The following is a 13,487-nucleotide window of genomic DNA, read 5'->3' as shown; positions in this document are numbered from 1 at the left end:
TTTTTGCAGGGCCAACGATGGTCATTAATTATATGTCCGTACATTAATTGTGTGGATGAAACGTTCAACTCTCTACTACCCTTTCAGGTGTAATAGAAGCCAGCACTTCTGGTCTGCACCGGCCATTTCTAGTCAGTAACACTGTAATAAGAAAGGCTGAAAGACTTAAGGATCACATGATCGTACCTAGCCACGTGGATTTTTTTAGACACACAATACACACCACTCCTGGCAGACACCACGTATGACGGTTAAATGACCACGTTATTGGATGCTAAACAAGAATTCTTGGGTTATCTCGGTCTACAACAGTAGTCGCCTTCAAGGTCCTTAATAACCAGTCCGTACGTAAGTGTGTGGAATAAACATTCAACTTTTTGCTTCCCTTTCAAGTGGTTGAGAGATAGCAATTCAATTCAGCAAGTAGGAGTACCATTTAATGATGAAGGCTGGAAGACATAACGATCACATGATATTACTAACAACACTATGTGACTTTTTTTATAAACGCCATACATACCACTCTTGGCAGATATCAGTGTGGATGGTCGACCTGACGCTTACCTTTCCACGTAAGACACTAAAATGGCCGCGCTGGTGGATCCTACAATTCGTGTATCCATGATAACTTGTGTTGGACTTCACGTGCCACAGTTATGAGTTGTGACGACAGTTTAGGACAAGTCTCTGACTCTCGGACTACAATATCCTTGGAGGAATACCGAAGCTTGAGCGTCGTCGCTGGTCTGCTCTGCTCACCAGCGTTGGCTTCATGAAAAAGTAAATTCAGGTCAATGATTTACATGCTGCCATGATTTCTAAAGAAACCTTCTCATTTCTCGATTATTCGAACAAAAAGGACATAACCGTCACACATTATTAATGCAGACCTACATTGCTGCCTGCTTCCCAAACAAAATCACATTCGAAATCGCACATTGAAATCTTTTATCTCGACAAATATACTGGATATTTAATATTTCGATTGTCCATGAATTTATGTGGAGGAACATAAGTTGAATTTAGCAAACGATGAATACGGCTTATACCAGGACGTAATTTTAATTTGTAGTTAGCTACATGTGCCAATTGGATGATGATAAGAGAACAAAAGTGGCAAAGGATATACGTTGGGTTAGAAGGAGAATCTAGGTCGCGAGGGATTTTTTTCTTAAACATCAGATCAAATATTTAGGGGTGATATAGGAAAAAGAAACTCCCTACACACGTTAATTTGCATTACAAACACCACCACTATTTTAGTTAATCCTCATCATATTGAACTTGTTGGTCGAGTATAACTTTTGTGAATTAGTTCATAGAAATAACGTTGCTCTTTCAGAAATGTGAACATGAACTTCCAACAAATTTAACTAAACTTCTAAGAGGAAGGTCGACTACAAGAACAAGTGGTTGCCATCTCTTTCCGCGGTATTAGTGGCCATGATGGTCATTAATTATCTGCTACCCTTTCATGTGGTTGAGAGGCCAGCACTCTGGTCCGTACGTACAATTCCTGTTAATAACAGTGTAATTTTTTTACCTATTATCGATATTTTATGTACATATTATTACTCATTCCAACTGAAGCGTTATCACTCCCTTCTGAGCCAACCTCATTTACTTCCACAAGAGCACATGAAAAAACACCCCGTTTACTTTAATCTAGCAAACTAATGCATGGATGTTAATAACAAGATTCAAAATTGACCTACATTGCTCCCCGCTTCCCAAAGAAAATCACATTGGAAATCGCACATTGAAATCTTTTATCCCAACACAGTTTACTCGATATTTTATATTTTGATTGGCCTTGAATTTTTGTGGAGGAACATAAGTAGAATTTAGTAGTCGATGGACAGGACTTATACCTGGAAACATTTAAATTTGTCGTTAGCTACAATTGTCTATTGGACGATGATAAGAGGAAAAAAGCGGTAAAGGACACACGTTGGGTCCGAAGGAGAATATAAGGCACGTGAGATTTTTTTAACGTCAGATCGAATATTTAAGGGTGATATGGGAAAAAAACTCTATACACATGTTAATGTGCATTGCAACCAACCCCACAACTTTGGTTAATCCTCATCAGGTTGAACTAGATGGTACAATTTTTGTAAACTGGTACGTAGAACGGACGTTGCTCTTTCATAAATGTGAACATGAACTTCCAACATATTTTGGTGAAATGCCCCAAAAATGAGGTTTTTACTTTGCAAAATGAACTTTGGAAATTGGAGCGTATGCCGAGCTTAATGAAAAAAGCATCAGTGCATTATAGCACTTCTAAAAGGAGCATCGACTACAAGAACCGGTGGTTGCCACCTCAACCTGCAGTACTAGTAGCCATGATGGACTTTTTCTTTTTGCAGGGCCAACGATGGTCATTAATTATATGTCTGTACATTAATTGTGTGGATGAAACGTCCAGCTCTCCACTACCCTTTCAGGTGTAATAGAAGCCAGCACTTCTGGTCTGCACCGATAATTTCTAGTCAGTAACAATGTAATAAGAGAGGCAGAAAAGCTTAACGATCACAAGATCGTACCTAGCCACGTGGATTTTTTAGACACACAATACATACCACTCCTGGAAGACACCACGTATGACGGTGAAATGGCCACGCTATTGGATGCTAGACTAGAATTCTTTGGTTATCTTGGTCTGCAGCAGTAGTCGCCTTCGAGGTCCTTAATAACCAGTCCGTACGTAAGTGTGTGGAATAAACATTCATCTTTTAGCTTCCCTTTCAAGTGGTTGAGAGGATATCAATTCATGTCAGCAAGTAGAAGTACCATTTAATGATGAAGGCTGGAAGACATAACAATCACATGATATTTCTAACAACCATATGTGACTTTTTTTATAAACGCCATACATACCACTCTTGGCAGATATCAGTGTGGATGGTCCACCTAACGCTTGACTTTCCACGTGAGACACTAAAATGACCGCGCTAGTGGATCCTAGAATTCGTATATCCATGATAACTTTTGTTGGACTTCACGTGCCACAGTTATGAGTTGTGATGACTGTTTAGGACAAGTCTCTTACTCTCGGACTAAAATATCCATGGAGGACTACCGAAGCTTGAGCATCGTCGCTAGTCTACTCTGCTCACTAGCGTTGGCTTCATCAAAAAGTAACTTCAGGTCAATGATTTTCATGCTGCCATGATTTCTAAAGAAACCTTCTCATTTCTTGATTATTAGCACAAAAAGGACATAGCCGTCACACATTATTAATGCAGACCTACATTGCTGCCTGCTTCCCAAACAAAATCGCATTCGAAATCGCACATTGAAATCTTTTATCTCGACAAATATACTGGATATTTCATATTTCGATTGTCCCTGAATTTATGTGGAGGACCATAAGTTGAATTTAGCAAACGATGAATACGACTTATACCAGGACGAAATTTGAATTTGTAGTTAGCTACATGTGCCAGTTGGATGATGATAAGAGAACAAAAGTGGCAAAGGATATACGTTGGGTTAGAACGAGAATATAGGCCGCGAGGGATTTTTTTCTTTAACATCAGATCATATTTAGGGGTTATATGGGAAAAAGTAACTCCCTACACACGTTAATTTGCATTGCAAACACCACCACTATTTTAGTTAATCCTCATCATATTGAACTTGTTGGTCGACTATAATTTTTGTGAATTAGTACGTAGAAATAACGTTGCTCTTTCAGAAATATGAAGATGAACTTCCAAAAAATTTCACTGAACTTCTAAGAGGAGGGTTGACTACAAGAACAGGTGGTTGCCATCTCTGTCCGCGGTATTAGTGGCCATGATGGTCTTTGTTATTTTAGGGGGCCGAATGATGGTCATTAATTATCTGTCCGTATATTAACAGTGCCGATGAAATGTTCAACTCTTGCTACCCTTTCATGTGGTTGAGAGGCCATCAGTTCTTGTCCGTACGTACAATTCCTGTCAATAACAGTGTAATATTCCCTCCGGTCCTTTTTACTCAGCGCATAACTACAGACCCGGATTGCAAGGAGGACAGCTTTTTTGCTTTTGGGACTAATTTGTCTTCGCTAGAGTAAAGCTGCAGTCATGAGGAGAGCTGGTCCGTAATAAATATGCACGCATGATTCTCTAGATCTCTTTGATTGCCTATCCCGTCTCTTGGTTTGTCCCTCCACCAGCGTAACAGTAGGAAGGAGAGCACTTAATGCATGCATGGGATTGGTTGCATGAGAGGCGGAAGGTGCGGGGTAGAATAGGAAAACGCCGAGAGAAAAATGGAATGCACAAAGCAATATGGAAAAAACAAAAAAAAGTTAGGCGCAAACTAAAAAGGACAGGAGGGAGTAATAAAGGCTGAAACACTTAACGATCACATGATCACACCCAACACAATACATACCACTCATGGCAGACATCGACGTGGATGCACCTCGGGAACATCAAGTCTCCACGTAGAGAAATAGCACGCCATTGTATGCTAGACTAGAATGATTTTGTCAAATCGGTCTGTAGTAGTAGTCGCCGTCATGGTCCTTAGTTACCAGTCCGTACGTAAGTGTGTGGAATAAACGTTCAGCTTTTTGCTTCCCTTTCAAGTGGTTGAGAGGATACCAATTCAAGTCAGCAAGCAGGAGTACAATTTAATGTTGAAGGCAGGAAGACATAACTATCACATGATTGCACCAATAACGATACGTGGCTTTTTTTTATAAACGCCATACATACCACTCTTGGCAGATATAAGTGTGGATGCTCGACGTGACGCTTGACTTTCCACATATGACGGGGAAATGACCGCGCTAGTGGATCCTAGAATACTTGTATCCACGATAAGTTGAGATGTACTCCACGTGCCACAATGAAGATTAGTGACAACTGTTTAGGACAAGTCTCGGCCTCACGGGCTACAACTTCCATTGAGGACTAACGAGGCTTGAGCGTCGTCGCTGTTCAGCTCTGCTCGCCAGGGTTGGCTTCATCTAAAATTAGATTCAGGTCAATGATTTTCGAAATGCCATGATTTCTCAAGAAGCCTTCCCATTTCTCCATTATTAGCACAAAACTTGTTGTAGGCTACATAGAATATGACTTCATACGAAACTTGTTAATGCAGACCATTTAATTTTTTTACCTGCAAGCAATGTTGACGTTCATATATAGTTCCATTCCATCTCACGCATTATTACTACCTTCCAAGCGTACCTCTCTTCTTCTTCTTGAGCACATGAAGTAACACCTCACTTACTTAAATCTATTTAACAAATGAAAGGATTTGAATAACAAGATCATGTGACAAGAACTGACCTACGTTGCTGTTTGCTTCCCAAACAAAATCACATTTCAAATCGCACATTAAATTGTTTTATCTGAATCCAATTCATTGAATACTTGAGATTTCGATTGGCCATGAATTGATGTGGACGAACATTAGTTGAACAGACCAGTTGATGGACACGAAGAATACTTATACATAGAAAAAATAAATTTAAAATAAGCTATGATAAGAGGAAAAAAGTGACAACGACACACATGGGGTCCAAAGGAGAAATGAAGCCACACTAGATTTTGTTTTACGTCAGATCCATTATTTCAGGGGCCATAAGGGAAATAAAACTCCACACACTAGGTAATTTGCATTGCAACCACCTTCATAATTTTGGCTATTCCTCATCATATTCAACTGTGTGGTACAACTTTTGTAAATTAGTACGTAGAAATAACATGGCTCTTTCAGAAATGTGAACATGAACTTCCAGCATATTTAGGGGAATTTCCAAAAGAAAGAGCTTTTTATACTTTATGAATTTAACTTTTAAAATTCAATTATATGTTTATAAACCATTATGAGAGAAAGCATCATAGCACTACTACAAGTATCGACTACAGGAACTAATGGTTGCCATTATCGCTGTACAATAGTAGTCATCATGATGGTCTTTGTTTTTTTTCCGGGGTGCCATAATGGATTTTAATTATCAGTCTATACTTAAGTTTTATGGACGAAACATTAAGCTTTTTGCTACCCTCTCTCGCGTATTAGAGGCAAGCACTTCCGGTCTGTATGTACCAATTATAGTCAACTAGGCGGTATCCCGCGTTGCTGCTGGATTTTCTGGATGAGAGCTGGTGCGATGATATATGTTGAAATCTGAAAGGAAACATGTACTTGCATGCTCCATGCTTGCTATGTCTTGTCTGGCCTTAAGGCTTGATCTAACATTTTGACAACTTTTTTTTTGATATATATAGATGTAATCAATATTTTGGAGGCAATTTCTTTGAATATGTTGATATGGCTATCTTTATTTTTGTACCATTTGCACATGTAATAGGAAAATACTATATATACTCAGAACAATTATAGTAAAATCTACATAATCATCCCAATAAGTCGATAGCAGCCCATATATACTTCACAACGAAACGACTCCCTAGCAATCGGACGCTGCAGCGGGCGATCTAATCCAGCGTAAGTGTTGGGAGGCAACCCAATCTCTTGTTGGGAGGCAACCCAATCGCTATCTTTTTTTTTCTTGTTTCTATGCTTTTTTTTGTGCACACAATTATGCTACTACTATGGTTGTGTTTTTTTGTTTTAATTAGTATTTGTGCCAAGTTAAGCCTTCGGGATGATTTGGTTGATAGTTCCTTTGATTCTGTAAAAAAACATAAATTTTTACTCCCGATTCTGGAATTCTCTAAGTTCACTGGAATGTGAACAAATTCTAATTTTTTTACACACGATTTATATACAAATTGTCCATGTTGTCGTAATTTTTCACATTTTTGGAGTTGCAGAAGTATAGTAATTATTCAGATTGCTACAGACTATTCTAGTTTAGACAGATTCTGTTTTCGTTGCATAGTTTGCTTGTTTTGATGAATCTATGGATTGTATCTGGGGGGTATAAGTCTTAGAAGAGTTGGAATACAGTAGGTATTATGCAATAATAAAGTATTAATGGGTTCATCACAGTATCAAAAGTTTGTGATTTGATTGTTATACTAACGGATCTCATGAAGGTTTTTGTTGAGTTTTGTGTACTGAAGTTTTCATGTTTTAAGTGAGATCGCAATGGATGAAGGAATAGATAGTGGCAAGACCCTAATCTTGGGGATGCCCAAGGCACACAAAGGTAATATTCAAGGACACCCAAGCATCTAAGCATGGGGCATCCCCTCTTTCGTCTACCAACCATCAGTAAATTACTTAGCCGGAGTTATATTTTTATTCATCACATGATATGAGTTTTGCTTGGAGTGTCGTGTATTATATATGAGTCTTTTCTTTGTTTGCTTTTCTAGTTTTCCACAATCATCTTTTCTGGACACACCTTTTGCAGACGACACGCACTCATTCGTGATTTGTTAGAATAATCTTCGTGATTCACTTATATCTTTTGAGCTAGGCAGTTGCTCTAGTGCTTCACTTATATTTATGTAGAGCACGGAGGTGGTTATATTTTAAAGAAATAGTTTCACTCTCATGCTTCACTTATATCATTTTGAGAGTTGGATAAATAGTAATGGCAATATGCACGGGATAAGAAATTGGTCCTAATATGACAGGTATTCAAGAGGGATATAATAAAACTTTCATGTGGATCACTGAATATGATAAGTTGATTCCTTGCAATAGTTTGCGATATTAAGATGGTAATATGTGGGAGGTACTAGTGAATGATTGTGGTTTAGTAAGAATATTGGTGTTGAGCTTTGTGATTCCCGAAGCATGCACGTATAGTCTGCCGTTATGCTAAGAAGTTGGAGCATGATTTATTATTGATTGTCTTCCTTATGAGTGGCGGTGGCAGCCTATTATGCATATTAATGCATTCCTTTCTGGTAATTCTTTTGGCAGCCAATAATTCTTCCGGGTTTTTATTACGTTGTTATTACTTCCTTATCGATCATTAAATCATCAATTTCTGAGGCGACCTGTTGATATTTCGAGTGGTTAGCGAACGAGTATAAATTATTGTATTCATTGTATGGGACCGAGGTGGGACAATTTAATTGGGTGTCCTATGTCTTTCCTAGTGTCACTATTATTCTCAAAGCCCTAATCTAAGACATGAACATATGGTTGCTCACTTTGCTAGCGCAACTTTTCCTTAAAACGGGAGGTCCGGAGGACGATTCCCAACAATCACATATTATCTTATCTACTTCGAGCCTTCCCGTGCGGGGTGTGGACTGTGGGCTGAGGCCAAGGCCCATTGTAGAGATGTTGCGCTCGAACCATTTTTTCACAAAAAAATAGTACCACCACGAATAGAAAATAAAATAAAATAATATGGGTGAACGGATTTTTTTGGAGAAATGCACTTTGCTTTATTAGTTGGTTTGGATTACTTACTTCCCCTATATAATATGTTGCGATCTAAGCAAAATCTAGACATGTTCTCATGTTTTTATTCACGTGGAGGTCAGAAGTAACTAGGTTGCTTACCCTTATTTTCTTATATATCAGCTCATACAACTAGAGGCTCCACCCACTTACAAAACTCCTCACAATTTCAGCCACTAAATATGAACGGTGGAGCAAAAAATAGCCGTGTTGCAGAGAAAAGAGCATGCAAAACAGTTGATTGGCTAGCAAAGGTAAATATATGAGAGAACGCATGCACACCAAAGAGTGTATGCAGATCGTGCTTCAAAGTTTATTGTTTTCATATAATAGTTGGTCCAATAAAGTGTATTTTACAAATTAAGGAAGGTAACCTATTTACTGTATTAAGCAAAAAGGAGAATGCACGGGTATTCACGATAAAGTAGTCCCGCCTCAGTCTCTTACATCAAATCCCTTACTAGAAGTTGAAAATTTGTACCTGCTGCAATTTTGAGTAGCTTGAAAATTTAAGTGGCATTTGGGAATATGAAATATTATGAACTTTCCAAAAAAAGAAATATTATCAACGTGATATATGAAATTTTCTTAAACAAATAGTATGAGGTGATTCGTGCATAACATATGATGTATATCTAAATATCACAATGAGAAAAGATAAAAAATCTAAAACAAAACTATATTGTTAACATGCACTTATTTGAATATGTGTTCTTTTCTTAAAAAACAAATTACATATTCACATAATAAAAGACCGTTTGAACCAGTTACAAAAAAATTAGTTCTTAAAGTTTAAACATTCCTTGAGCTGGCGCGGTTCAATGACACGTGTGTCAATTTCATCACGTTGGGATTGACCACATTCAGGCGCATTTTCATCGTTTGGAAACCAAGGCCATCTTGGGTGAAGATGGGAAGAAGGATAAGCGGCGATACGGGTAGAGCGCCACGTTGAATTAGAAGACGTGGACATGCTTGTACCATGCTTATTGGGTTCACGTTGTTTTTTTTCACCCGTTTCAATGTAGGAGCATGTTTGCTAGTATATACACACGCAATGCTGGCTTCGCCTACAACTGGGAATTTAGAGCTTCTTATGAAACACTTTAGAAGTTGTGTGACTAAAATACTCATCACCGACGACTTGCTGACTTGTATGAGTCATGATGCATTTATCTCTTTCCAAGAGTCCAGGTCCATTCCACGAGTGAACCACCTTCACTGTAGCTGGCCAAAAGTGCCATATAAATAGCAATACCATCTCCTCAGCCCGATCGCGTCCACAACCCGAAAGACACACAAACGTTTCCTTACGCACATACCATGCACGTGGCCATGATCTGGATGGTGGCAGCCGGCGTGAGTGTGGCGCTGGCCTCGTCGTGGATCCTCAGCGCGCTGTGGCGGTACGTGTGGAGGCCCCGCGCCATAACCAGGGCGTTCCGCGCGCAGGGCGTGGGCGGGCCGGACTACCGGTTCCTGGTCGGCAACATCGGCGAGATAAAGCGCCTCCTCATCGAGAGCGCAGGCCTCGTGCTCGACCTAGGCTGCCATGACTACAGCGCCCTGGTGCAGCCCCACTTTCGCAAATGGATGGCCCAATACGGTACGTTAATTACCACCACTTCCATGACTTTGCCTCAAAAAAATTTAATTGCATGGACGACGCGAAACCACATGGTACGTCCATTCTTTGGCTATTCTATAGTTCATTAATTTTTTGAAGTATTTGTATTTGTTGTTTTGTTTTTTGTCTTTTATTATAGGGTTAGTGGTTGTACAGTGGTGCCCCCGGCACGCGGCCTTACTCTTTTTCCAGGCTAATGTTGTTCGGCTACTGAATTTTGAATAATAAATATATGATGATGTGTGTCACTCCATGCGGAAGCCAGCAGTTATATATTTTTTTTTAAAGAGCATAAATTCTCTAGCACTCACTTACGTGCGTGTGCAGGACGGACATTCGTCTCGTGGCCCGGGGAGAAGCCGGAATTGTTCATGGGGGATGTGAACATGGTGAAGCAGGTGCTCTCCGACCGCACGGGGCTTTTTCCAAAGAATCCCGTGAATGATCATTTCACCCGCTTGCTTGGTAAGGGACTCATCCTCATCGACGGCGACGAGTGGAAGCGCCACCGGAAGGTTGTCCACCCAGTGTTCAGTGTCGACAAGCTAAAGGTATACTGCCCTAGTGCTACATACATATTTGAGCGACAATCTTTTTCGGACGGACGGAGTATAATATAATTGGGATGAGGCGATTCTACACCCGGGCTCATCTAGATTCGGGTGTGAACAGTAACATCTAAAAGAATAGCAGAAAAATTCAAAAAAATAATATTTTTTGTGGTGCAAGGTGCTCAAATGCCTAATGTTTCGACATTCGAGGAGGTTGTGGCAAAAAAAGGCTATTTTGGGCCCGAGCTCCTTGAATGTCCAAACCCGATTTTGAATTTTTTTCCACAAGTTCCTCAATTGTCCAAACAATCCGAAATTTTGCATGAACGTCACGCATTTGATCATCTTGCACCACAAAAAACCAAGGAATTTTCAAATTTTCCTGCTGTTTCTTTTGATTTTACTGTTCACCAGGTGTAGATGAGCCCGGCACAAAATTGAATTTTTCATATAATTGGGCGTGCGTGTGTCCTCGTTCAACCTAAGCTTGTAACAATGAATAAAACTCGATGACGTCCCATAACGTGTTCAATTGATTACTTCTCCATATCTTCGCACACTAACTATAATAAAAGGGTGTCGCTGGATATCATGTTAGTGAGTCACCATCCTGCTTAACTAATGGAAGTGTTTTATTCGCAAAAAAAAAATTGTTAGTGAGTCACCTAAGTGACATCAGCATAAGAATTTTTGGCTGTTCCTTTTTTGTTTTCTTCTTCTTCTTTCATTTATTTTTTTACTCCTTTTATTTCTTGTTTCTCAATTTTTTATTGTATTTATTATTTCCATAATATTCGTAAATGTAGTCACACGCGGATGGTGGACATGTAGATAAGCATAGGCTGCGGGTGTGCAACTGCAGTTGAAATCGGCCGGTAGACATGTAGTTGCAGACAATCAGTGGGCGTGCAATTGCAGTTGTGCGGGCTTGCAATTGTACCAGTGTGACAGTGGGCGGGCGTCTTGCGTGTATAAAAATTAAAAAAATGAAAACCCACAAAAGGAATAAAAATCAAACAAACAACAAAGCAAAAAGAATCTAAAATGGAAAAGTTATCTATGAAACACTGTGTAAAATCAGACGGTGGATAGGCTGCGTGAAACTTAGCTAGGTCTATCTGTGTGAGGATGTGCAAACATGTTAATAAAAGCCCTACTAAAATTTGCGAGATGCAAATTATACTAGTATATTCGTTTGCAGTATATATTGAATAATAATTTACTAACATGTTTATCCAAGGAGACCACAGCTGAAACTTAATCTATTTTCGAATGGAGGAAGTACTTCTTGGTATGGGACTTTTTTCTAACTCATTGCATGTGCCACGAGCTTTGGTTCCACAGATGTTGGCTATGACAGTGTCTGATTGTGTCGGGTTAATGCTGGCGGACTGGGAAGCAAAATTGGAGATGAATCGGGGTCCTGTAGAGATTGATATTAGTTGCCAGTTCGAGGAGGTTGCAGCCGACGTGATCTCACATGTGGCATTTGGCAGAAACCATAAAGAGGCCAAGGAAGTCTATCTGGTGCAGAAAGAGCTCCAGTTTCTTGCCTTCAACAGTATATTTAATGTTTTGAACCTCATCCCGGGCTTCAGGTACATATTCAACTTCTGCAACCTCTTATGTATACCTTGTTCTTTCTTGTAGTTTCAAATCAACAGGCACTAAAAAAATTCACAAAGCACCGTTTGATGAATTCTTTTTTATGAAACAAATCAGGTACCTTCCTACCAAAAATAACCTAAAGATGCATATGCTCGAGAAACAGGTGAGGAGCATACTCATGAACATCATAAAAAATCGGGTTAACTGCAAGGACACTGTGGGATACGGGAATGACATGCTTGGGATAATCCTGAATGCATGCGCGCCAGAGCACGTGCAAAACCCCCTCATGAGCATGGAGGAGATCATAGAAGAGTGCAAGACTTTTTACTTAGCTGGACATGAGACCACCGCGCAGCTGCTCACCTGGACTATGTTCTTGTTAAGCACACACTCAGAGTGGCAAGAGAAGCTCAGGGAGGAGGTGGTGAGAGAATGTGGCAAGGATATCCCTACAGATGACAAGCTCAACAATATGAAGCTGGTCAACATGTTCATTCTAGAAACTCTCAGGCTATACGGCCCGGTCACAAACATCCAGAGGAAAACAGGCTCCAATCTTGAGCTCGGCGGCATCAAGGTACCGGAAGGCACAATTCTATCAACACCGATCAAGACGATACACCGTGACAAGGAACTTTGGGGCAAGGACGCTGAAGAGTTCAAGCCACAGAGATTCGAGAACGGGGTGGGCAGGGCTGCGAAGCACCCATATGCATTTCTACCTTTCTCTATAGGGCCAAGGGCTTGCATTGGGCAGAACTTTACAATGATCGAGGCGAAGGTTGTGTTCGCGATGATCCTGCAGAGGTTCTCAGTCTCGCTTTCCCCCAACTATGTCCATGCACCGATGGATGTATTCACGATACGGCCAAGATACGGCCTTCAAGTGGTCATCAACAGCTTGCAGATCTAGATTTGTGCTTTTATTGGGAAAATGTGTTGCTACTCTAACATGGATTGTAGCACGGAACATGCAACTCAATCCATGATTGGCTATTAATAGTTCAATTATTTCATCATCTTCAATGTACTACAGCCTCCCCATTACACTTCAATAAAGTTGCTACTTAATGCATAGAAAATGATGGATTATGCACGTGGGTAGGTTTCAATATAGAATCTTTATTGTTTTGGGAAAAAACTGGCTATTCCTCCCTTCTCTCTCTCTCTCTCCCTATATATATATATAGGGAAAATCCATCCTACCACCCGGTGGTAGTTACCTCACATATATCATATACTATCATGTGGTACTATATATACTATTATTTTATTTTAAATATGTTCATATATTATATCTAAGATATTTCAAAGCAAGTTACACGAAAAAATTGCATATGAGCCCATAGTTTTTGTTA

At 39.8% G+C, this 13,487-nt stretch overlaps 1 protein-coding gene across 1 annotated transcript; it reads left to right on the top strand.

Moving 5' to 3' along the window:
- The first annotated feature begins 9,633 nt into the window (after positions 1 to 9,633).
- On the top strand, positions 9,634 to 13,123 carry LOC123048141 (cytochrome P450 709B1-like). The gene is made up of 4 exons (XM_044471300.1): positions 9,634 to 9,946; positions 10,295 to 10,518; positions 11,863 to 12,116; positions 12,241 to 13,123. Exons 1-4 carry the CDS (start codon positions 9,664 to 9,666, stop codon positions 13,040 to 13,042), a joined length of 1,563 nt encoding a protein of 520 aa, XP_044327235.1. The 5' UTR covers positions 9,634 to 9,663; the 3' UTR covers positions 13,043 to 13,123.
- The last annotated feature ends 364 nt before the right edge of the window (positions 13,124 to 13,487 follow it).

The sequence above is a fragment of the Triticum aestivum genome, chromosome 2D, assembly GCF_018294505.1.
Source record: "Triticum aestivum cultivar Chinese Spring chromosome 2D, IWGSC CS RefSeq v2.1, whole genome shotgun sequence".
Lineage (NCBI taxonomy): Eukaryota > Viridiplantae > Streptophyta > Magnoliopsida > Poales > Poaceae > Triticum > Triticum aestivum.
Note: the sequence above shows the minus strand (reverse complement) of the source record. Positions and strands in the feature narration are given on the sequence as shown.